This window comes from Orycteropus afer, unplaced genomic scaffold, assembly GCF_000298275.1.
Source record: "Orycteropus afer afer isolate SDZICR_OR568_19922 unplaced genomic scaffold, OryAfe1.0 scaffold00142, whole genome shotgun sequence".
NCBI lineage: Eukaryota > Metazoa > Chordata > Mammalia > Tubulidentata > Orycteropodidae > Orycteropus > Orycteropus afer.
The window spans coordinates 2,639,390-2,664,171 of NW_006921729.1; the positions used below are offsets into that span (position 1 = coordinate 2,639,390).

The 24,782-nt window shown below is 40.0% G+C and overlaps 1 protein-coding gene across 1 annotated transcript in view; it reads left to right on the plus strand.

Moving 5' to 3' along the window:
- Nucleotides 1-2: 2 nt before the first annotated feature.
- The window catches only part of CTDSPL (CTD small phosphatase like), a 156,145-nt gene continuing 131,365 nt past the window's right edge, over nt 3-24,782 (plus strand). Inside the window, exon 1 of the mRNA XM_007945694.2 lies at nt 3-81. Within this exon, the coding sequence (XP_007943885.1) occupies nt 3-81 (79 nt within the window). The remainder of the gene's footprint in view (nt 82-24,782) is intronic.

Below are 24,782 nucleotides of genomic sequence, written 5' to 3' on the forward strand. Positions count from 1 at the left end.
CCATGGACTGCCCGGCCATCATCACCCAGGTGACCAACCCCAAGGAGGACGAGGGCCGATCGCCCGGCGCCTCGGAGAAAGGTAAGGAGGGGCGCGGGCGGGGCGGGTGGCTGTGGGCCGGGGGCTGTGCACACCCCACGCCGCCGGAGTTTGCGGCTGTGCGCTCGCGCGGCCCTGAGATGGGGGCTGCGTCTGACGGAGAGGGTGCATGGGTGTGAGAGTGTGTGTGCGCTGACGGGAAAGGTGCGTGGGGGTGGGGATGCGCCTACCAGAAGGGGCAAGTGTGTGCTCCTGCTGGAGACACTGTGTGTGTGCCCACTAAAATAGTGTGAATGTGTGTGCATGCTCCGACACAGAGGGTGTGAGGGTGTGTGTGCATCCAACAGGGAGGTTGTGTGTGTTTGTGTGTACACCGACAGAGAAGTTGTGAATGTATTTGTGTGCTTCTAGCAAGTTGTGTATGTGTGCCTCTGATAGGTTGTGTGCGTGCACACCGACAGAGAGGTTCCAAAGATGTATGTGCACCTAACAGATTGTGAGTGTGTTGTGTGCCTGAGAGATTTTGTTTGTGTATGTCACCCTCACAGGTTGTGTATATGTGCACCTAACAGGTTATGAGTGTGTGCATGTATGTATGTACATACGGAAAGGTTGTAAGGATGTGTGTGCACCTAACAGAGGTTGTGAGTGTGTGCTTTCCCTACAGGCTGTGAGTTTGTGTATGTACCTGACCGAGAGGATGTAGAGTGTGTGTGTGTGTGCCTGCAGAGAGGTTGCATGTGTATTTACTTTTGACAGAGTTTGTGTGTTTATGTGTATATTATTCTGTTTCCATACAACTCATCTGACAGATTGAATGTGTTCTGTTCATTGACTGGGAGGATGTAGGTCTGTATGTACTCACACACAGAAAGGCTGTGTATGGGTCTGTGTGCCTGACCAAGAGACTGTGTGTGTACATGTGTGTGCCTGCCTATGTGGTATGTGTGCACAAGACAATGAGGCTGTGTGCATTTAGTTGGTTGTACATGTGCTGGAGTGTATGTGTTGGGAGGGGAGGCAGTGCCGAGCCATGCCTGATTCTCCCTTCTTGGCACTTGGCTGTCTTGGTGACCCAGCCTGCTGGGAGGACCTGCTCCAACTCAGGGAGTCCTTGGGGTGCCACCAATGTCCCCTCCCAGAGATCTGGACAAGGCCTGAGCTGCACGGTGCTGCAGCACCTGGTTTCATTTTGGTACATTTTGTCCCTGACTTCCCTCCTCTGTTTCCTTTGTGCTCTTTTTCTTCTTGTCTCTGCCCTCTCTGAGACTTGGCGTCCCCACTCTCTTGTGTGCCCTGCTTAGTGTCCATCTAGAGTCCTGAGGCTTGGACTGACTGAAGGGCCAAAAAATCTGCCTCCTTTCATTCTGGTAAATAAAGCTTGCCTCACTCTACCATAAGCTTTGCAAACACCTGGACCGAGGTCAGGAACAGTCCACCCTCCCCAGGCTTGGCCTGGACATAGCCAACTTTGGAAGAGTCTGTTTCTTTCCATGTGATACCACCCTTGCTGTGCCACTGGGGTAAGGTATCCAACCCTTGCTGAGAATGGGAGTGTGTGGAGGGGACATACTCAGTGACCTCTCTCTGAGCAGGAACTGCTGGGAAAGCCCACCAGGGAAATGCAAGGAGCCTCCAGAGGTACCTTCAGGTTGGGGATTTGTCAATCCACCCATGCTTTTGTAAGCAATAAACATTGTGTGTGTCTGCAGACTTATTTTCTTTAATGTAAAATTAGAATTCAAACTCCCGCAGGCATTTTGCTGTATCTGCCAAATAGGCTAAACATTTCTGCAAGAGAGCGCTTTAGGTGAATCCCCATGTCTCCCTGGGGCCCATGTGGCCAGCCCATGGGTGATCTGGCCTTTCTGGTGTGGGGCTGTGAGTTCTATAGGCCCTGGCTATTGGAGTCTGGGCTGGGCATATGCCCTCAGGGTGGTTTTGGTAGGGGGCGTAAGTGAGGTTTGTTGCTTGTGCTCCTCACTGACTATGGATTGAGTGTTTTGTGTGATGCTTTGCTGGAGAGAAATCATGGCCTCTTATTAGGAGAGGTGTGGCATAAAGCAGGGATATATTTGTCAGAGCCTCAGCCCTTCTTCCCTCCCCCACTCCAGAAGCAGAAGCCTTGACTACTTTCCCTTTTCCATATAGCTGCTAGGACTTTTTAAAGCAGAGGCAGTCTGTCAAAACCATGTGCAAATACTTAAGGATGGTTCTTGTGCTATTCACGTTGTTTGCATTGCTTTCCATGCCAATCTTTTATATCTTTAACAGCCTGTTTTCTTTGTTTTCCAGTGTCAGATTGGTTGGTTGTTTACTGATTAAGGGAATTCTTCACCTGCTGCTCTAGGGTGGGGTGTCTTACTAGCAGGTCCTTCTTGCTGAAGCATTAAAATCCTACTCAATTTTCCACTTTAAAAAATGGAAATAATTTTGGTGAAGTACCATACAGCAATAAACTTTAGAGCCAAACATAGGAATGACTTCTTCAGATTAATAAATCACTGAACAAGTTCAGGAGTGTTTCTAGATTGAGCATGTTGGTGTCTTTAGATAGGCATAACCATCTATTACATAATTTTAAATTTAGATAAATGCATAATCATTTCTGTTTTTAAATATTGAGCTTGGGTTTTTTTGTAGTAGGAAAGAAACTGTTGGTTTTAAAAGTTTACTTTTGTCATTTATTCTGTAAAATAGGAATAATAATAATTGACTCTTAGGTTTGATGTAAGAGTTTATATGAGATGATGTACAGTAAGGAGTGTGACTGGTTCATTAGCATGCCACTATTCCATAATCCTTTTTTTAGATTTGCACAGGAAATGCTAAGAATGGGCATGAATTGAACTATTTTTTGACATATTGCCACATTATGGTACACCATTTGGGAGTGACTGTCAATGTTAACCTGGTCTGTAAAATAAGATTTATTTCTTACAGTTGTGTTTGCTTTGATTGATAATGTAAAGATGCAGAGACAAACTTCCCTATGAGTTTAACTCAGCCTACTTTGCTATTGGAAATTTCCTTTTATAAATTAATAAGAAAAAGGCAAACAACACAACAGAAAAATGGGCAAGAGGTAGAAACAGAACAGGACATCTGAATGGCGAATAAGTGTATGAAATGATGCTCCACTTCATATGAAAAATTTTTATGATTAGCTTGGTAAAACTTTTAAATGACTGACAATATTCAAAGAAGGTAAAGGTATTGGACAGTATTTTTGTAAGAGAATAAAGTGAGTACAGACTCTTGGGGAGTAATTTAGTACTGAATCAGTTAGTAATGCATTAGGCTGCAGGTAACAGAAAACAAGACTTAGTGAGGCTTAAACGAATAGGAGGATTATTCTTCTCACATAATAAGCAATTTGGAGATAGGCTGTTTCTGGCTTTCATTCAGTAACTGATTGGTATCAGGGCCAACATCACTATGATTCTCTTGGCTGTCCCTCTGTCATAATATGTCTACCACCTCTCCCATTACCATATCCACATTAAGGGCAGAAAAAGGGACAGTGCCAGTCATGTCTGTCCCTTTTATCTGGAAAGTGAAAACATTCCTAGAAGCCCTCCTTCCCCACTCAAGCAAACTTTTGCTGATATTTACTTGGCCAAAATGAGGTCATTTGGCCACCTCTATCTGAAGGCAAATCTAGGGAAGTGAGTATCAAGCTTTTCCAGCCTTTGTTGTGAGAATTTGGATAGGAGAGAAAATGGATGGTAAGAGGTGTCAGTTCAGCCTATCAACACAGCGTTAGTCACACCTTCAAAGCCCCAGTTCTACTCCCAGGTCTCTATCCTAGAGAAATATTCTAGCTTGTGCTCACAGAAAAATGGACAAGAATTTTTACTGGTGGCTACATTGTTCATAATAGCAAAAGTTAGAAACATCCCAAGTGTCAATTAGAATAGATATGAACTAAATTTCAGTTAACTTTTTTAAAGGTAATTATATATTCATATCAATATCATAAGATACTACATGGCAGTGGAAAAGAATGAGTTATATTAGACCTAAGCATACTGACATGGAAATCTCCAAGACATTTTAAAGAGAAAAAAAAAAAAAGAAATTTGAAGAACAGTATAAACAATGTGAACAGTATGGACCTAACTTTGTTTTTAAAAAACCAAACACACACACACACACACACACACACACAAGACTATACATATGTCTAAAAATGTACACACAAGGAAAAACTTCAGACTTACAGCAATGATTCTCTCAGGAGTGTAGGATGCTGGGATGAATTGTGAAGGGGCACTTTTGCCTTTTTGTTTAAATATTAATGAAAATATATTTGTGCTTTACATATGAATTTTTTTGAATAAAAAGAGAAATTTCCCATAGCTGTTTGGAGAGAAAGAAATAATTTAAGGGACTTGAACAATAACAACAAGAAACCCTCTCAATAAGCATTATTAACAAGAATATATCAGCTTTAGCTAAACAGGTATTTTGTGGGCTAATACATGTTCCTTGATGAGATTTCTGAAAGCAAGTTTGTTTGGGGAGATGTTTTAGCCCAAGAGGCTAGGTATGTTTTCTCCAAGTGTTTGCAACATATAAGTTTTAACTCAGAAACTTTTAACCTTTGAGCTGCTAACAAAATTTTAGCAGAGAAATCTCTTAGAAACAATAATTAAGTTGACGGATGTGAGAGATTTGAACTAGATTCCAGTTAACTTTTTTAATTAAACTTTTTTAAAGGTAATTATGTATTCACATGCAGTTATAAGAAATCCTACAGAGTTATCCCCTGTCTCTTTCACCCATTTTCTACTCAGTGTGATTTAGGACTGTATCACAACCAGGATATTAGCATTGATAGTCAAGATACAGAAAAATTCCATCACCACAAAGATCCCTCATGACGCCCTTTCATAGACACACCCATTTCTTTCATAGCCATCATCACTTCCCTCTTGTCCGATTCCCTCCATAACTCATGGTAACCATCAGTCTGGTCTCTATTTCTAACATTTTGTCATTTCAGAAGAAAGGTCAGCATGTGATATTTTGGAATTAGCTTTTTTTTTCATATAGCATAATTCTCTGGCGATTTATCCAGGTTGTTTTGTATATTAATAGTTTGTCTTTTTTTTTTTCCCTATCTTTCTTTAATTGCTGAGCAGAATTCCATGATATGAATAGACCACAGTGTGTTTAACCATTCACCCTTTGAAGGACATCTGGATTGTTTCTAGCTTTTTGGATATTATGAATGAGTTGCTGTAAATATTAGTGTACAGGTTTTTGTATGGACATAAGTCTTTATTTCTCTGGAATATTGTTGTTGTTGTTTGGTGCCGTCGAGTCATCTCTGACTCATAGTGATCCTATGCACAGCAGAAAGAAACACCACGCGGTCCTGCACCAGCTCCATGATCCTTGCTATACTTGAACCCATCACTGCTGCTACCGTGTCAGTCCATCTTGTTGAGGGCCTTCCCCTCTTTTGTCAACCCTCCACCTTACCAAGCATGACATCCTTCTCCAGGGAATGGTGCCTTCTGACAACATGACCAAAGTACGTGAGACAAATTCTGGCCATTCTTCCCTACAAGGAGCATTTCAGTTGTACTTCCTCCAGGACAGACCTGTTAGTTCTTTTAGCAGTCCACGGCACTTTCAGCATTCTTCGCCAACACCACAGCTCAAAGCATTAATTCTTCGGTCTTCCTTATTCACTGTCCAGCTCTCATATGCATATGAGGTGATTGAAAATACCATAGCTTGTGCCAGGCACATCTTAGTCCTCAAGGAGACATCTTTGCTCTTCAGCACTCGAAAGAGGTCCTTTGCAGCTGATTTGCCCAGTGCTTTATGTCGTCTGATGTTCTGACTGCTGCTTCCCGTGGTGTCGATTGTAAAACCAAGCAATGTGAAGTCTTTCTCTGGGCTAAGTGCCCAATAGTGCAACTACTGGATCATAGTAGTTACAAGTTTAGTTGTTTTGTTTTCTTAAGAAACTGTCAAACTGTTTTCCCAAGCAGATATACCATTTTACACCGCTACCACCACTGTATGAATGATCTAGTTTCTCTGCATCCTGACTAGCATTTGGTGTCACTATTTTTTTAATAAATATATATAGAGAGTGTATATACATATTAGCCATTCCGGTAGGTGTATAGTGGTATTTCATTTTGGTTTTAATTTGCATTTCCCTGATAGCTAATGATGTTGAACATATTTCTATGTGTTTATTTTCCTTCTTTATATCTATTGATAAAGTCTCTCTTCATATCTAATGTTGCCCATGTTCTAATAGGATGGCTTGAGGTTTTTTACTGTTAAGTTTTGAGAGTTCTTTACATATTCTAGACATTAGTCCTTTGTCAGATAGGTAGTTTGCAATTATTTTCTCCTGCTCTATAGCTTGTCTTTTCATGTTCTTAACAGAGTCTTTCTTGGAGCAAAAGGGTTTTTTTTATTTAATACTGGGTTTTACTCCACTACTTGTCTGTTAATTTGTCACACTGTAGTGGCTTGTGTACTGCTTTGGTGCTTGAAGCTATGCCACCAGTATTTCAAAGCAGCAGGTTCACCCATGGTGGAAAGGTCATGACCAAGAGGCAGTCTTTTGAACAGAACAAGGGAATACTGCATGGTTTAAGTCAAGAAAGGTGCATATCAGGATTCTATCCTTTCAATCTATATGCTAAGCAAATAATCTGAGAAGTTGGACTATATGAAGAAGAACATCAAGATTGGAGGAAGACTCATTAACTATATAATGCAGGTGATACAGCCTTGCTTGCTGAAAGTGAAGAAGACATGAAGTACTTCCTGATGAAGATCAAAGCCTTCAATATGGATCACAAAAAAAACAAAAAACAAAAACTCACTGCCATTGAGTCAGATCCGACTCATAGCAACCCCTCCTTGGGTTTCCAAGGCGGTATCACTACAGAAGTAGATTGCTCATATCTTAACATAAAACAGAAATCCTCACAACTGGACCAGTAAGCAACATCATGATATACAGATAAAACATTAAAGTTGTCAAGGATTTTACTTTACTTAGGTCCACAATCAATACCTATGGAAGCAGCAGTCAAGAAATTGAACGATGGTCTCTTCCCAGTTGGAGCAAAGGAGAGCAAAGAAAAATGAAGACTCAATGAAGCAATTAGTAAAAAAATAAAATGAAAAAGGAAGCAATTAGTCCAAAGGACTAATGTGCCACATAAACGATAGCCTTCTCTAACCTGAGATGAGAAGAACTAGATGGTACCTGGCTACCACTACCTGCCACTCTGACCAAGGCCACAATAGAAGATCCTGGTTATATTGGTCTGAAAAAGACTAGAGGAACATCTGAGACTGTTGCCTTAAGACAGCCTTTTAACTTAAAACTGAAGACATTTCTGGAGGCTACCTTTCACCCAAATAATAGACAGGACTATATATAAAAAAAATAATAATAATATAAAATAAGACCCGTGAAGAATATGCTCCTTAGAACAATCAACTATGCAAGACTAAAAGGGTAACATTTGCCTAAAACCAAGGATGAGAAGACAGAGGGGGACAGCGAAACCAGACAAATGGAAACAGGGAACCTAGAGAACAAATAGGGAGAGTGCTAACATATTGCAGGGATTGCAACAGATGTCACAGAACTATTTGTGTATGAGCTATTGATTGGAAAACTAATTTGCTATGTAAAGTTTCACCTAAAACACAATAAAATGTTAAAAAATAAATAAAAATGTTCATCAACAGGGACAAAAAAGAGAAGACAAGAAAAACACACCATAATTACATCAGGTGAGTCTGTAAAAGACCTCTTTAAAGTGTTAAAAAGCAAAGATCACCTTGACGACTTAAGGTGCTCCTGACCCAAGGATGGTGTTTGCAATTGCCTCATAGCCTCATTTGCATGTGAAAGCTGGACAATGAATAAGGAAGATTGAAGAAGAATTGATAAGATTTGAATTATGATGTTGGGTAAGAATATTGAATATACTATGGACTGCCAGAAGAACAAACAAATCTGTCTTGGAAGAAGTACATTTAGAATGCTCATTAGATGTGAGGATGGCAAGCTTCATCTCACATATTTTAGTCATGTTGTCAGGAGGGATCAGTTGCTAGAGAAGGACATCATGCATGGTACCATAGAAGGTCAGCAAAAAAAAAGGAAGATCCTTAATGAGATGGATTGACAGGAGGCTGCAACAATGGATTCAAACATAGTAATAGTTGTGAGGATGACACAGGATCAGGCAGTGTTTCGATCTGTTGTACATAGGATCACTATGAGTCAGAACCGACTCAATGATACCTGACAACAACAGGTTTTACGCCACATACACACAGATAAACATATCAGAGTCTGCTGCCATCATTTCATCCGTTCAAGTGAAGTACAGAAACCTTATGTCCCTTTACTCTCCTCTATAATGATCTTAAATATTTCCTCTACACTGTTAGAAGATCAGAAATTATTAAAATTTTTGTGAAACATAATATAGAAAACTCAAGAAGAAAAGGAAAGCCTGTTGTATTTGTTCCTATTTTTGCTTACCTTGTTCTTTCTTCCTTCCCGATGTTCCTTCTTTTATTAGTTCTTTCTGTTCAGAGAACTTCCTTTGACTGTTCCTTAGAATAGCTCTGTTGGCAATCAGTTCTCTTTGGGTTTTCTTCATTTGAGACTATCTTAATTTCCTCTTCATTCCTGAAGGATTTTTTGCTGGGTATAGAATTCTCGATTGACAGTTCTTTCCTTTCAGCACCTGAAAAATATTGTTCTACATACTTCCAGCCTCAATGGTTTCTGGTAAGAAATCTGCTGGTGTTTGAATTGCTTTTTCCCTACAGGCAAAGTATCATTTTTCTCTGACCACTCTCAATATTTTTTACTTGTCTTTAGTTTTCGGAAGTTTAATTATGTTCTGACTTGATATGACTTCCTTTAGGTTTATCCTATTTGCTCAGTTTCTTCAATCTCTACATTTAGGTCTCATGCCACATTTGGGAAATTTTTGATGATTATTTCATTGAATACTTTTTCAACCTGCCTTCTTTCTCCTTTGTTACTGGGACTTTGATGCACAAATGTTAGATCTTAATTCCACAGGTATTATCAGTAGTCACTTAATTTTTGTTTACTTTTGATCTGTTTTCTCGCTGTTGTTCAGATTGAGTAATTTCAATTGTTCTATCTTCAAGTTCACAGATTCTTTCCTTTTTCCACTCCATTCTTCCTGTTGAACACATCCACTGAGCTCTTTCAATTATTTTATTTTTCAGTTCTATATTTTCCATTTTTTTAAATATATCTTCTGTTTCTTTGCTCAAGCTTTCTATATTTTCATTTGTTTAAGATGTATCTGTAATTGCTTATTGGTGCAGCTTTAAAACTCTTTGTTAGATAAGTCTAGCATCTTTGTTATCTCAGTGTTGGCATCTGTTGACTGATTTTCATTCAGTTTGAGATTTTTTTTAGTTCTTGGTATAACAAATGAATTTTAATCGAAATATAGATGTTTTCATATTGTGTTATGAAACTCTAGATCTTATTTAAACCTGTTTTAGTTGATTTTGTCTGACATAGCAGGTAAAGGGGTGGGGGCACTCCCTCATTATTGCCAGATGGAGATAGAAGTCTGGGTTTCCCCATTTGTCCTCCATTGACACCTGGAAGATGAAAAAGAGTCCTCATTATTTCTTGGCACAGTAGGATTTCAGTACCTAAATGGTCTCTAGTGATACTACAGTAGGAGTAGTCTCATTACCACTGGACAATAGTGAAAGTTCTGACTCTTTACAAACCTTTCCTAACACCACCCCAGAGGAAGGAGAGGAGCTCCCGCTGCTGCTGGGTGGAAGCAGAGATCACCGTTGGGCTATGTGGTCTCCAATGACTCCATTGGTGGAGGAGAAAGTTTGTTGCTAGCTGAAAAGGATTAAAGTCCCTGCTTTCTACTTGGTTCTCTCAGATGATGTCACCCCAGTGGAGGTGATACGGTGCCTCATTGCACCCTGGTGAGGGTGAAAATCTATGCGACCAACTCAGCCTTTGCTGGCATGGGTGAGGGTAGAGCCACAGTCTTTTCAGTGGCATTTGGCTGTGGTAGAATGGTTATTGTCTAAAAGGACTTTTTCTGGTCCTTTGGCTAGAGAGCATAGTCTTGTCTTGGGACTTTTATTTTTTTTCAATCTACACCTGTTGGAGCTTCCCCATAGCTGGCTTCTTCAGCGCCAAGTCTGGGATTGTTGTTGTTGCTAGTTGCCATAGATTTGATTTCAGTTTATGGAGACCCCATGCATGTGGAGTAGAACTGCTTCATAGGGTTTTCAAGGCTGTAACCTGTTGGAAGCAGATTGCCAGGCCTGTCTTCCCAGGCACATCTGGGTGGGTTTGAACTGCCAGCCTTTCAGCTAGTAGTTGAGTGCATAAACATTTGCACCACCCAGGGATTCCTTCCAGTCTGGGGTATATGAGGCAAAAAGAAAACTTAAAGAACTCACTGCCATGTCATTCCTCAGGTCCCAAGTCCTTAGCCAGACTGCCTTCTTCTCTCCACCTTTCAGAGTATTCTTATGTTTGTCATATATGTATATGTCTATATCTACATGTATATATGTAGATATACATACACATATATACATATTCATATATACATAATGTCCAAGAGTTTATAGTTGTACTTAATGAGAGTAAGAGGGACAAATACATCTACTCCATCCTCCTGGAAAGCAGAAGTTCTATGGTTGACTTTTGTTGTTGTTGTTGTTATGTGCTGTCGAGTCGGCCCAACTCATAGCGACCCCTCCTTGGGTTTCCAAGGCAGTATCACTACGGAAGTAGGATTGTCTAACCTTCCTCCCGAGGAGTGGCTGGTGGGTTTGAACCGCCAGCTGTCTGGTTAGCAGGCAAGTGTCTTAGCCACTATGCTACCAGAGCTCCCGGTTGACTTTTAGACCTACCCAAAGTAAGTATTTTAAGGAAGAATGGAGTTGGAAAGTTGTCATTTAAAAAAAAAATTGCACAAATGACCAATGTAAAAGTCAAACTGAGTTAGTGCTTGTAGAATCTTGATTGTCCCCTAAAATGAGAAATGATAATGAATTCAGTGTGATATCAAGTCTAGATCAGTAAGGTTTCAGTGACAACTGTTGTTTAACCAATCTTAAAAGGATGCATTTATAAGCTTGCATCTTAACACCAAAAGTTTAAATTTGAGTTCATGAGTATCCAACTTTAAATAAATTTTTGATCTAATATTCTGTTTGGTTGACAAGTATGTTTAACACCATATCTTATTTTTTATTTTCTCTATTAAGAAGACATCTATTTAAGGAAATAGAAATATCTTGTTGGAGAAAGCACGGAAGAGCTTATCTCTTGATTTCGTGCTCTAGTGTCACAGATAGGACTTCCTGGCTAGTGAGGCTGGGCTTCCAAACTGGGCTGCCCTGGAAACAGGTCTTTGAGCTCCAGAAACTTGCCCAGGTGGTACCAGACTGGAGTGTCCCTGGCTGGGGAGGAACTCCATCTGAAATGTCAGAACAAAGTTTCCAGAATGGGCCATTCAGCTTCAAGTATAATTCTGATATGAATGGCGTTTTCCCTTTTGGTGATGTTTGGGTGGGAAGGGGATGCATGAAAGTGCCGGTGGGTTCATCAGGTCCTTTCAACCAAGAACTGGCAGAGATCAGGAAACATTCAGGTCACAAATGATTCTAGGTTTAAATAGATTGAAATAAATAAAGTTTTTAAATTTTTTTTTTTTTCTGCACTTGCTTTAACAGTAGCCTAGAGTGCCAAGGACAGCAGCATCTAGCTACTAAAAAAGAGAGTGAAAGAATTCTCTCGGGTCATGTTGAAGGTATAATACATTCCTTAGAACTTATTTTTCAGATCTTAAACCCTGACTTATCAGACATTCACTTGAAGTTCAGTATTTTTAATTGGGTCTTACAAATGGTTAATGCACTCAGCTGCTAACTAAAAGGTTGCAAGTTCAAGTTCACTCAAAGATGTCTCAGGAAAAAGACACTAGCAATCTGCTGCTGAAAAATCAACCATTGAAAGCGCTATGGAGCACTGACACACGTAGAGTGACATGAGGCAGAATCAGCTTCACGGCACCAGGCTAATCCTTCCTTTAAAAATCTACTTTCTGGAAATTATTCTCTTTCTTTCTCCTGTAGTCCCTTAACATACATATTCCTGGTTGGTTTTTATTTGTTGTTGTTTTGTTTTTTAAAACAGATGCATATTCCGTGCTTTACTTAAAATAAAATCCAGCAATATTTTTCCTTTATGGCTCTGAGATAACATCACAGAATGGAACAAGGCTTTGGGACTTCTTATAGCACTGGGTTGTGAGGTGGATCTTTTCGTATTTGGGATCAAGACTGAAAACATTGGTGGTATAGTTCTCCGAAACTCAAACCAAAAAACCAAACTCACTGCTGTCGAGTCCCAACTCATAGCGGCCCCTCCTTGGGTTTCTGAGGTGGTGTCTCTATGGAAGTAGATTGCCCAATCTTCCTTCTGACCTAGGCCATAATGATGTTTATGGATGCTCAGGATTATAGAATAACCTAAGTAATTGCTCATTTTGGTTCTGAGTAGCTGCTTCAATTTAAAACTAAAAGGTTTCTTTGTAAGTATAATTTATATTAAGGCTATTTTAAAATCCTAATAGTCAAAGCAGTTAAAAGACTGCAGAGAAGTGGTATACCATTTAATGACCAAGGCTGTTCTTACCTTTCAAAATTAATCTAAGCTTTCAATATTTTAGGGTGTTTGATGAACGTAACACCTTGTTAATGTGGCTTCAATAAATATAGCCTTTAGTACCAGAGAGAAATCAGTATTCCAATAAGAAGTCATACTGTACTTTAAATTGGATATAATCTCCCTTTCTGAATTCTGATCAGAATTCAGCCTTTATGCTTAGCATATCGTAAATTTGTTCTAAGTATTTCACGTACTTACGTTCAAGTCAGAAGCTATTGACTTGAATTGCCAAGATTTTCGTCAGAGCCATATTTTCTCTCCACTTTTCAATTAAGTAGCCCACCACATTCATCTTTTTTTGGTTAGAACACTTGAGAGCAGTCACCAAACAAGTGTAACATTGGGGTTGCTGTTAATTGTGAAAGTGTATAAGCATTTATTGGTGAACCTTACTTTGTCTACTTCAACTTGTACCTTGTATCACCATAAGCCTGACTTCTGTTCTTGACTTTTTTTTTATTGAGGTAAATTTACGTATAATAAAAATCACTCTTTTTGATGTAGCCCAAGGTTACAATATTTTGTGACTTTTGACAGTCATGTAACCACCACCACAACTGAGATATAGAATATTTCCCTCACTCCCAAAATATTCCTTCTGCCCCTTTACAGTTACGCTCACCCCATGCTCAGCCCCCAGCAATGACTGATCTGCTCTCTTACCTATTTTGACTTCTCTAGAATGTCATATAGGAGCTCTGATGGTATAGTGCCTAAGGCATTTGACTGCTAACCAGAAGGCTGCTGGTTCAAATCCACCAGCCACGCCTCGGAAGGAAGACTGGGCAATCTACTTCCATGGAGATACCTCCTCGGAAACCCAAGGAGGGGTTGCTATGAGTTGGATTCAACTCGACAGCAGTGAGTTTGGTTTTTGGTAGAATGTCATATAAACAGAATCATACCATAAGCAGTCTTTTGCATTTGGCTTTTTTCACTTAGCATAATGCTTTTGAAGTTCTCCTAGGTTGTTTCATGTATTAGTTCTTTGTTTCTTGTTGCTAAAGGCTGCTAACCTAAAGATCAATGGTTCAGTCCCACCCAGCAGCTCCACAGAAGAAAGGCTGGGCAGTCTGCTTCTGTAAACTTTACAGCCAAAGAAATCCTATGGAGCACTGCTTCTCTGTAACAGATAGGGTCGCCATGAGTCAGAATCAGCTCAATAGCAAAGGTTTAGTGCTCAGGGATATGGATGTACCACTTTGATAGGGTATATTGAACTTCATAAGAAACTTCCAAACTTTTTCACATGACTAAACTTTTGAATTTTGCATTCCTGCCAACAATGTGTGACAAATTTCGTTGTTCTGCATCCTTGTTAGCACTTGGTATTGACAATTTTTTTGTTTTAGCCATTCTAGGAGTTATCTACCACCATCCTCTTAGTTGAAGACCAAGGTGCACCTAACCCAAGCCATGGTATTTTCATTTGCCTCATATGCATGTGAAAACTGGATAGTGAATAAGGTAGACTGAAGAAGAATTGATGCCTTTGAATTATGGTGTTGGCAGAGAATACTGAAAATGCCATGGACTGCCAGAAAAACAAAGAAATCTGTCCTTGAAGAAGTACAGCCAGAATGTTCCTTAGAACTAAGAATGGCTAGACTTCATCTCACCTACTTTGGTCATGTTGTCAGAAAGGATTCCCTGGAGAAGGGTATCATGCTTGGTAAAGTAGAGGGTCAATGAAAAAGGGAAAGACCCTCAACAAGATGGATTGACACAGTGGCTACAATGATGGGCTCAAGTATAAGAAGGATTGTGAGGATGGTGAAGGATTGGGCAGTGTTTCATTCTGTTGTACATAGGGTCACAATGAGTCAGCGCTGACTCCACAAACCTAACGACAACAACAATAGTGTTACCTTGTGGTTTTAATTTGTATTTCCCTAATGACTGATGGTGTTGAGTTTTTTGTTGTTGTGTTTGAAAATTTACTCCTCATTCATTTACCTAGGCTACTATGTATAAACTACTATATATAAACCCTGCACTTCAACTAGTTGCCTTAAAGTGGATTCAGACTCATGGCAACCCCATGTACGTCAGAGTAGAACTATGCTCTGTAGGATTTTCAATGGCTTATTTTTTTAAAGTATGTTGAAATTTTTTTCATGTGCTTATATGCAATCCAAATATTCAGTGAAGTAGCTGTTTAAACTTCTGCCCACCCTCCCCTTAAAAAAAAAATTGGGTTGTTTATTTTTTCATAATTGAGTTTTGAAAGTCTTTTTATATTTTGGATACAAGTCTTTTGTCAAATATGTGTTTTGCAAATATTTTCTCTCTGTGGTTTGTCTTTTCATTCTGTTCAGTCTTTTGAAGAGCTGAAGTTTCTAATTTTGATGAAGTCCGCTCCATCAAGTTTTTCTTTTATGGATCATGTTTATGGTGTTGTATCTAAGAATTCTTTGGTACCCAAGTTTACAAAGATGTTTTCTTCTAAAAAAATTTTTTGTGGGACAGGGGCATTTACAATTAGGTCCGTGATCCATTTGAATTAATTTTTTGCCTAAAGGGTGAGGTATGGATTGAGGTTTTTGTTTGCACATGGATTTCCAGTTGTTTCAGCATCACTTGTTGAAAAGATCATCTTTTCTCCATCATATTACCTTTGAACCTTTATTAAAAATCAATACATGATATATGTGTAGGTCTATTTCTAAACTGGTGGTGTAGTGGCTAAGGCATTTTTGACTGCTAACCTGAAGGCTGGTGGTTCAAACCCACCAGCCACTCTGCAGAAGGAAGATGGGGCAAGCGACTGCCATGAAGATTTATCTCCTCAGAAACCCAAAGGGTGTCGCTATGAGTCAGAATCAACTTGATGGCAGTGAGTTTTATTATTATTATTATTATTATTATTATTATTATTTTGGTTTATTCTCTCTTTGAGTTTTGATCAGTCTCCTTAATGTGAGGTGATGTTAAGCTCAGTGTAGTACTTGTCTTCCCTTAGAAGTAAATTGTTGGTCATGATTTAAGCAGAAGAGAAAATAAAGACATTTTACTATCTGGTAAGGCAGGCTTACTCTGCATTTTTCTGTGAGGGGGATTTTGAAAGGCAAGACCTAGGACTTTCTACATTTTTACTTTAGAAAGTTGTCCAAATAAACATTTGCGCTTAAAGCATAGTCTCCCATAGTTACATCCAACCAAAAAACCAAACTCATTGCTGTGGAGTCGTTTCCAACTCATAGCGACCCCTCCTTGGGTTTCCGAGGTGATATCTCTATGGAAGTAGACTGCCCAGACTTCCTTCCAAGGAGTGGCTAGTGGGTTTGCACTGCCAGCCTTCTGGTTAGCAGTCAAATGTCTTGGGCACTATGCCAGCTCCTTGGAAGAATCTTTGGGACAGTTCTACTCTGTCATGTAGAGTCACTATGCATCAGAATCAACTTGATAACACACAACAACATATGCCAAGTATGTAATGTGTATCTCAGTTTATTCTTCAAAAACCTTAAGATGTAGGTATTATAATTCCCATTTTACAACAAAGGAAAATGAGACTCAGAGAGGTTAGGTAATTTGCTTGTGGTATAAATATGTACCAGTCAAATGATTGAGCCACAAGTTAAACCTAATGTATCTGACTCGGAAGTTCAAAGGAAATTTAGGAAATATTTGGCACAAGCCCTGTGAGATTTACATCTTGAAAGACAGAAGCCATGTTTTGCAAAAGATGATTCTTCCTCTGGAGGCAGTGTATTAAAGAATAAATTCTTTAATAAATACCCAAGATAGCAAGCCACATTTTCTTATAATTTATGTTGTTCTGTTATTTATGTAGTAAATTCTATTACCTTGAGTCCTGCTGTTAATTCTTAACCCTCTTCATAGTTATTTGTGTACTACGAATACTGGGAATTAGAGACATTTATAAAGTGCAAGAATCTGGTAGCATTTACCTGTAACATTCCAGAAGAAGTGATAAGTCTCACTGTTATCAGTTATACACTGTTTCTAGTTGTGTCACTCATACAAATGGTGTCTTAAGATGTCTTTAGAAAGAAAAGGTGCTAAAGGGCCTCTTGAAGATTCTTGAATCCCATTGTTTTGGTCTAAGTTCTTAGTTGCAAACCACAGAATCCACTTAAACTATTTTGAACAAGAAAAAGGTTTGTCAAAGAATCTTAAGTGGCATGTAGACCCTCTCGGTATTGCCAAAAATCAGATTTGGCTGCTTCATAACCAGGAAAAGTTCTCAACTGTGCTGTGGAACTATTCTAGGGCAAATGATTCAACTTAGAAGCATCACCATAACAGTACTTGTTCTTCCTTAAATATGGTGCAACTCCAGAGTACCTAACAACTAGAAGTAAGAGACCAATTCTTAGAGGTACACTTGACTCTCTTTAGATAAATGTTCTTTTGAGGAGCTGGACTGAGATCTGATTAAAAAAGAACGCCTAATGAAAACAAAATCCTAGATAAATAAATTGCGGCATGTTCAAACAATTAAATAATACAGACCAAATAAAAGGCATATGGGGGTGTTGGCGTTTCAGTGGTAGAATCCTCACCTTCCATGCAGGAGACTCAGGGTCAGTTTGTAGTTAGTGCATCTCATACATAGCCACTTGGTGGAGGTTTGCTTGCTGCTGTGATGTTAAACAGGTGTTAATGAAGCTTCCAGACTAAGACGGACTAGGAAGAAACATCTGACGATCTACTTCCCCAAATCAGCCAATGAAAACCCTATGTATGGATCACACTGGTCTGATGTGCAGCCATCTGAGGAGTGGTGCAGGACCAGGCAGTGCTTCCTTCTATATGTATGCATCGGGTCATAATGAGTCAGGGACCAACACGACTGCAGCTAACAGCATAAGGGACATAGCCATGTCTATCTGTCAATATGGTTGAAATTGAAAAATATAATGTTGGACAAAACCACAAGTGATATAATCACATATACATATAGTGGATGTCATACATAATAAAATTTGAAAAGATGCAAAAATAGTTTCTATATAACGTATATATATAGATACATGTTGTTGTTATTTGCCATCGAGTAAGACCCAACTCATAGAGACCTCTTCTTGGGTTTCCAAGGCAGTATCACTATGGAAGTAGATTGCCCAACCTTCCTTCTGAGGAGTGGCTGGTGGGTTTGAACCACCAGCCTTCTGGTTAGCAGTCAAGTGCCTTAGGCACTATGCCACCAGCGCTCCAAGTAGAGTACTAGGATAATTTTATTTTTAATATTATCTCCTTTACATGGAAATTAATTCAAAACACTTGGTAACAATTCCTTTATTGAATTTAATTGGTTCTTCTTCCAATAGGAGAATGTTCAGGAAGATATCCAAAACACTTGGTAGCTGAGCTTTCCAAAGTGGTACAAGTGATCCTTGGTGCTTGCTCAGGCTATGCCAGGTATGCAAGCTGGAGCCAGTTCACACCCCAGTCCTGTTACGTTTCTCTCAGGTGACCTTCCAAAGGATGTCATGAATGCTTAGTCTGGAGCCAAGTTGACTTTATGTACAGTACTAGCCACAAAAATCCACGTTAGTTTAAAATGTTCTGTTTACAAACGTGTAGCCAAATAGCATGGATGTCATCAAAGCAATAGTTTGCTTGATTTGCCAGTTCTACCCTGTTATCATGGGAATTTATTTTGGGAGTAAAGGAACTGAAATGATTAGTCAAGCTCTTTATACTAAGCAAAGTAAAATCATATTGGAAGGAGAACAAAGAAATGTGTGACATGCAAAACCAAGAGGCAGCATCTTAAGAGAAATCTAACTGAAAAAGTGTTTGAAGACCTTTGGCATCCCTAACACAGAGGTCTTCACTAAGGCTTTGAACCTGTGGGATTTCCATATGGACTGTGGCTCTGGGTCCCAGTGGTCTCAACTGTCTCCAGCACTGTTTCTTTAGTGCAAGAATTTTTAACTTTCAGTCTGCAGATCTCCAACTAGTCCACCATGAATAGAATTCTGGGGGTCCATGAACATGATAGGAAAAGGTCTCATTGACCTCTAAAATTTTGTATCCAAACCAGCCTCATATTAACTGTGCCTGTGATTTTATCATCATTTTCAAAAGAGACTGGTCTGTGATTTTCCTTTATGAAAATGTCTTTGTGAGGTTTTGGTACCAAGGTTATGCTGGCTTTAAAAAAAAAAAAAAAAAAAAGGTGGAGGAATTATCCCTCTTATTTTAGTCCCTGGAACAGTCTGTGTGTGGTTGCTATTATTTCTTAAGTATTTAGTAGAAAACATTGGTGAAGCCCTTTGGGGCCTGGAGTTTCTTTGTGGGAAAGTTTTTAAAGATAGATTTAATTTATTCAGTAGGTACAAGACTATTCAACTATTCTGTTTCTTCTTGTATCAATTTTGGCAGTTTTCTTTTTTCCTAGGAATGTATCCATTTTACGTTCATTTTCAAAATAATAGGTGAAAGGTGTTAAAAATATCCTCTTACCTTTGTAATGTCTATAGGATCTGTAATACTGTCCTTTTTTCATTCTTACTATTATTTAGGTAAAAATGTTAAAATATTAACAAAACTTGGGATTCTTTCGGGTTTAGGGGAATGGCCTTCATTGGAAGGAGTTTAAATTAATGCAGCCTTTCTGAAAGACAATTTGACAGTGTTTATCAAGCACAAAGGAGCTCTGGTAACGTAGTGCCTAAGGCATTTGACTGCTAACCAGAAGGCTGTCAGTTCAAATCCACCAGCCACTCCTCAGTAGGAAGGTCGGGCAATCTACTTCGGTAGTGATACCACCTTGGAAACCTGAGGAGGGGTCGTTATGAGTCAGATCTGACTCAACGGCAGTGCATTTGGTTTTTGGTTTATCAAGCATAAAATAGGCATATATTTTATCCAGCAACCCCTTTTAAGGAATTTACCATAAATAATCTTAGAAATGCAAAAAAAAAAATTCAACATAGAAAAAAAAAGAAAAAGAAAAAATATCATTAGGGAACAGGGAAGTAATTGTATTATTTACTGGAATACCTTGTAAGGGCAGTAGTGGTTCAGTGGTAGAATCTCACCTTACATGCATGAGATCTGGGTTTGATTCTCAGCCAGCGCACATGAAGCGCAGCCACCACCCATCTGTTAGTGGAGGCTTGCATGTTGCTGTGATCCTGAACAGGTTTCAGCAGAGCTTCCAAACTAAGACTAGGAAGAAAGACCTGCTGATTCTACTTCCAAATATCAGCCAGTGAAAACCCTACGGATCACAATGGCCCACTCCCATTGTGAATGGGATCACCGTGAGTCAGTGACCAACTTGACGGCAGCTAAAATCAACAGAATATCTTGTAGTTATAAATCATAGGATATTGACATGGAAAAGTGCTGGAGATGTATTGTTGGTTATAAAAAGCCAGGTTAACGAAGACCATATATAAGGTAACCTCTTGTATGTTAAATTGTGTACTTGCTTCTGCATGTGAATGTGTACTCAGAGAATTATTTGGAAGCACAGTTACTAAAACTATTACAGCAGTTACATGAGTGGTGGGATGTTGGGTAATATTTTCTTCTTGCTCTTCTGTATTATTTAAAATGTTTACACGAGCATGCGTCATTTTTGCAAAAATAATAAAACTTTCTAAAGAGCTTGGCAGTAGCTAGAAGACAAGAAGGTGGTAAGGGAGGGAAGTGTCAAAGCATTTTTGTTGCTTAGAGGGAAGCAGCCAGGGGAGATGGAGAGCTTGAAGGTACAAGACAGAAAGGGTAATTAATTGAGTAAAGCCCTTAGAAAGACAGAAGGACCTGGACTCAGACACAGAAGTCAGCCTTGAATGGGCAGGACATTTCTCCCCAGAAGGGAAGAAAAGATGATTAGAGATATGGAAAAGTTCAGAACTGGAGAGGGAGGAAATCAAGGATGTTCATAATTTATGATTCCCAATTTCTTGGTGAAATTGGAGGTAAGACCATTCATTCATTTGCCAAGAGTAGAGAAAATGAGGGTGGGGCAGGGGCCTTGAGGAAAGTGGCAAGGGTCCATAAAAGCATTGACAGTAGAGGAGAGATTCCATGAGGTTTGGGCAGCTGAGCTGGCTAGGGAACCTTACAGAAACTGTCAGTCCTGCATTTGTAAGGGAACCCAACAGCGCGGCTGGACAGTGTTTCTCTAAGAGAAGGATAGGCTTGTTGCAGGGTTAGAGGGTGGCACAGAAAGCTTAGCAGAGCTTAGAGAGAATTTGGAATAGTGATGAGGGTAATTTAGATGATTGGCCTTAGAATCCAGGATGGTTGGGGAAAAAGAGAATTAGAAAGAGTACTAAGGACTTGCTGTTTATTTGGAATATGAACATCCAAGAAGTCAAAGGACAGAAGTTTATGGTCAAAGTGGAGTTTCAGAATTTGACATGTTATAGAAATTCTGTTGTTGTTTGTTGCCCTGAAGTCAGCTGTCTCATGGCAGCCTTGTGTATAACAGATCGAAATGCTGACTGGTCCTATGCCATCTTCAAGGAGCTCTGGTGGTGTAGTAGTTAAGGTATTTGGCTTTCCAGAAGGTTGGTGGTTCAAACCCATTAGCTGCTCCATGGAAGAGATGAGGCAGTCTGCTTCCGTAAAGATTTACAACCTTGGCAACTCAGTGGGGGTTGCTATGAGTCAGAATCAACTTGATGGCAGTGAGTTTGGTTTGATTTTTTTGGTGCCATCTTCATGATCTTTGGTATGCTTGAGTCCAGTGTTGTGGCTATTACGGAAGTTCGAGGGGACACAAAATCTGCTGTGTGGCCATGGGAGTAGAGGAATGGTCGTGGAAGTTGAGAAGGTCAGAGGGCTGTGATACTGGGAGGTTCAATGTGTGTTCCTCATGGAGGCAGAATTTCCCAGGATAATGGCAAGAATTCTTTTGGAAAAGATTTCTGAGGCAGGTACTAAGTGATTGACTCTAAGGATGGAAGGAAGACGGACTCCTCAGAGAAGCTTGATGAGGAGAGCTAGTACAGTCCTGGCCTGAAGCCACCGTGGAGCAACAGGGAGTTTATTGTCCCTCTCTCCTGAAGCTGGGACCCTGGGCTCTGGGAGAAGCCTCCCCTCCAGGTGGGGTGGTAAAGCCAGGTTTGCAGCCAAGCAGGGTAGTGGAAGGAAAAGTCCAGAAATGGAGAAGCAATGCTCTGCCGAAGCCTTTTAGTAGAGGGATGAGGGGTTTGGAGTGTAGGTGTGAGAGCAAAAAGGGTAAGAAGGGAGATTCTGAAGAGAAACAGATTGCAGCAAGGAAGGACTGAGCTGCGAAGTGTGGTGATTTGTTTGCTGGTTTACCAAAGGAAATGCTGAACTGTAGATTTCTTTTTCTTATCATAAAGCAATATCTGCTTACTACAGAGACAACAGAAACTACAGACAAGCAAAAAGCAAAAATAAGTAAACAAAAAGAATCCTAAGAACTGCTCCTGAGTCCAATGTCCTAGAGCTTTCTCTGCTCTGATATGTTCTCTTCCTCTTCTTCCCACCACCACAGCTCCAGGTCAAGGACACATGGCTCTAAGCTTCTCCTTTGGATCACAAGTGTCTCTCCCTAGAGAAGCTCCCAAGCCTGGCCCAGCCCATACCCCTGCCATCCTATGTGGGCTGCTATAGTTGTCTTACCAGAACACAACATTCCTTTGTCACTACTCTTCTTAGGTTCTATCACATCCAACATCCCCTCCCTGGCTCTCAAGGGCTTTTGCAACTTGCCACCATCTTACCTACCCACCCTTGTGTCCAAACCTTTCCCTCTACTCAGACCTGCCTTCTCATTGCCCTCCCAACTCATCTCCCTCACATCCTCACATCTGGATCTCTGACCCCTCGCTAGGACTCCCTGCCCTATCTGGATGACTGCCCCATCCAAATTCTCCCAGTTGCCCAGGCTAGCACCCCACTCCAGCCCATACTAGCACTCATCTGACTCTCACTTTAGAGTGACACAAGCTTCATCTCAATAAACACTAAGGCAGGAAACACATCTGACTTATGAGGAGACTGAGATTCAGAGAGGCTAAGGGACAAAGTCAACTAGCTGCAACCAGAACCCAGATTCTTAGACCTGGATGGTAATTGTTGAATTTGAAATTGCTTTTAATATATAGTTTTTCTCTGATAAGGAGCTCTGGTCATGCAGTGGTTCAACCATTTGGCTGCTAACCAGAAAAGGTTGGCAGTTCAAATACACCAGCTGCTCTGTGGGAGAAAGATGAAGCAATCTGCTTCTACAAAGACTGACAGCCTTGGGGGAGTTCCGGTAAGATGGCGGAATAGGCAGAAAGACTGCACAGACCCTCTTCAGCAAAGAAAAGGGGAACCAGTTAATACAGATGCAGAAGATAATCCTGGACCCCTGAGCCTTGAAGGGAAGGCTAGAATAGAATAGAATAGAATAGAATAGAATAGAATAGAAGTGGATTAAACTCCAACTAGCAGAAGAATTTGCATGAAAACACCAAAAAAGAAAACATATAAAGCTGGGGTCTGGAAGTGATCCTGACAGCACAGACAGCTTGGATATTGCCGAGTGGTGGTAGAACCTAAAATTAACCTAAAAATCGGCCCTGCTAGCCAGTGACTGCAGGGAGGACTGCTCTTGTGGCTGGGGAATAAAAGGGGAAGCAGCAAAGAGGAAGGTGGGCTAAGCTATAGACTATTGTCTGTCCGGAGGGCACAGCCATTTTGAACATTTACAAGCAGTTTGACCATTTTGGATATTTAAAGCGACAGCATTCTTCCAGATTCCAGGGACTTAAGAACAGGCTTCACTTGCTGGGAACCCCAAGAACATTCTGGACCCAGACGACTGGAACAGTGCAACATTCCCATTGTTACTGATATACCCTACACCCTCTCGGTGAACGGAGGAGCAGCCATCCCTCACTCCCATCCACTTTCTGGGCCAGCAGGAATTCCATCCCAGTCTGTGTGCTAGGACAGAGCCTGGGTGGCCTGCCCTACCCTGCCCTGCCCCGATGTTTTTTTTTCTTTTTTCTGTTTTTGTTTGTTTTAAAGCTCCTACCATTATTATCACTTTTGTCCTTTTTACTATTATTCTTTAATCTTCCCCTCCCAGGTTCTAGTTTTCAGCTTTTTTTCTTTTCCCTGTTCCTGGTAGCAATTTTTTTTTTCTTTCTTGTGGTTAACCCCATTCCTAGTTTTTCTTTTTGTGTTGTTCCCATTTTTTTCTTCATCATTCTCCTTCTCTACCTTTTTTCTCTTATTCTCCTCTCCCCAGATATTACAGAGTTTTCTTTTCTTTTTTTCTTTTTTCTTCTTTTTCCCTTTTTTCTTTTTTGGTGACTGTTCCTGTGTGATTACACAGTGTATTTTTTGTCCATTTGCTTTTACTTTTTTGATGATTATTCAATTGTTATTTTTGTTTAACTGAGTGGAAGACAGCAACAGTCACCATATGACACACCCGCACCTCCTGCAGCTTCACTTAGTGAGAGCCACCACTTCCTTCTCCACCAATGGGCCAATGATAAACAACCACCAAGAAAGCCCGACTCACCCTTGGCTGCTCTTCACAAACAGTTAACAGAGATCTAAATACAACAACACCATGCCACGATGCCTCGGAGACAACAGAGCATCATAGTCCACACAAAGAAGCAAGATAAAGTGGTAGAAACAAGGGAGCAGGATACAGACCCAGAACACAACCCTCAGGAAGAAGCAGCATTGGAACTCTCTTATAAGGAATTCAAAAGAATTATATTTAGATATCGTCAAAGGACTGAGAGACAGACCAAGGGAAACACAGACAAAACCCTAGAAGAATTTTTGAAGAAAATACAAGAAAAAAATGAAAAACTAAATGAAAAATTAGAAATTATTCTAAATCTACAGATAGATATCCAGAAGATTAATACTAAATTGTCAGAAATAGATGACACATTGAAAAAGCAAAAGAGTAGAACTGATGCAATGGAAGACAGAATTAATGAGATTGAAGACAAATACCTGAATACTTCTTTGGAAAGGGATCAATCAGAAAAAA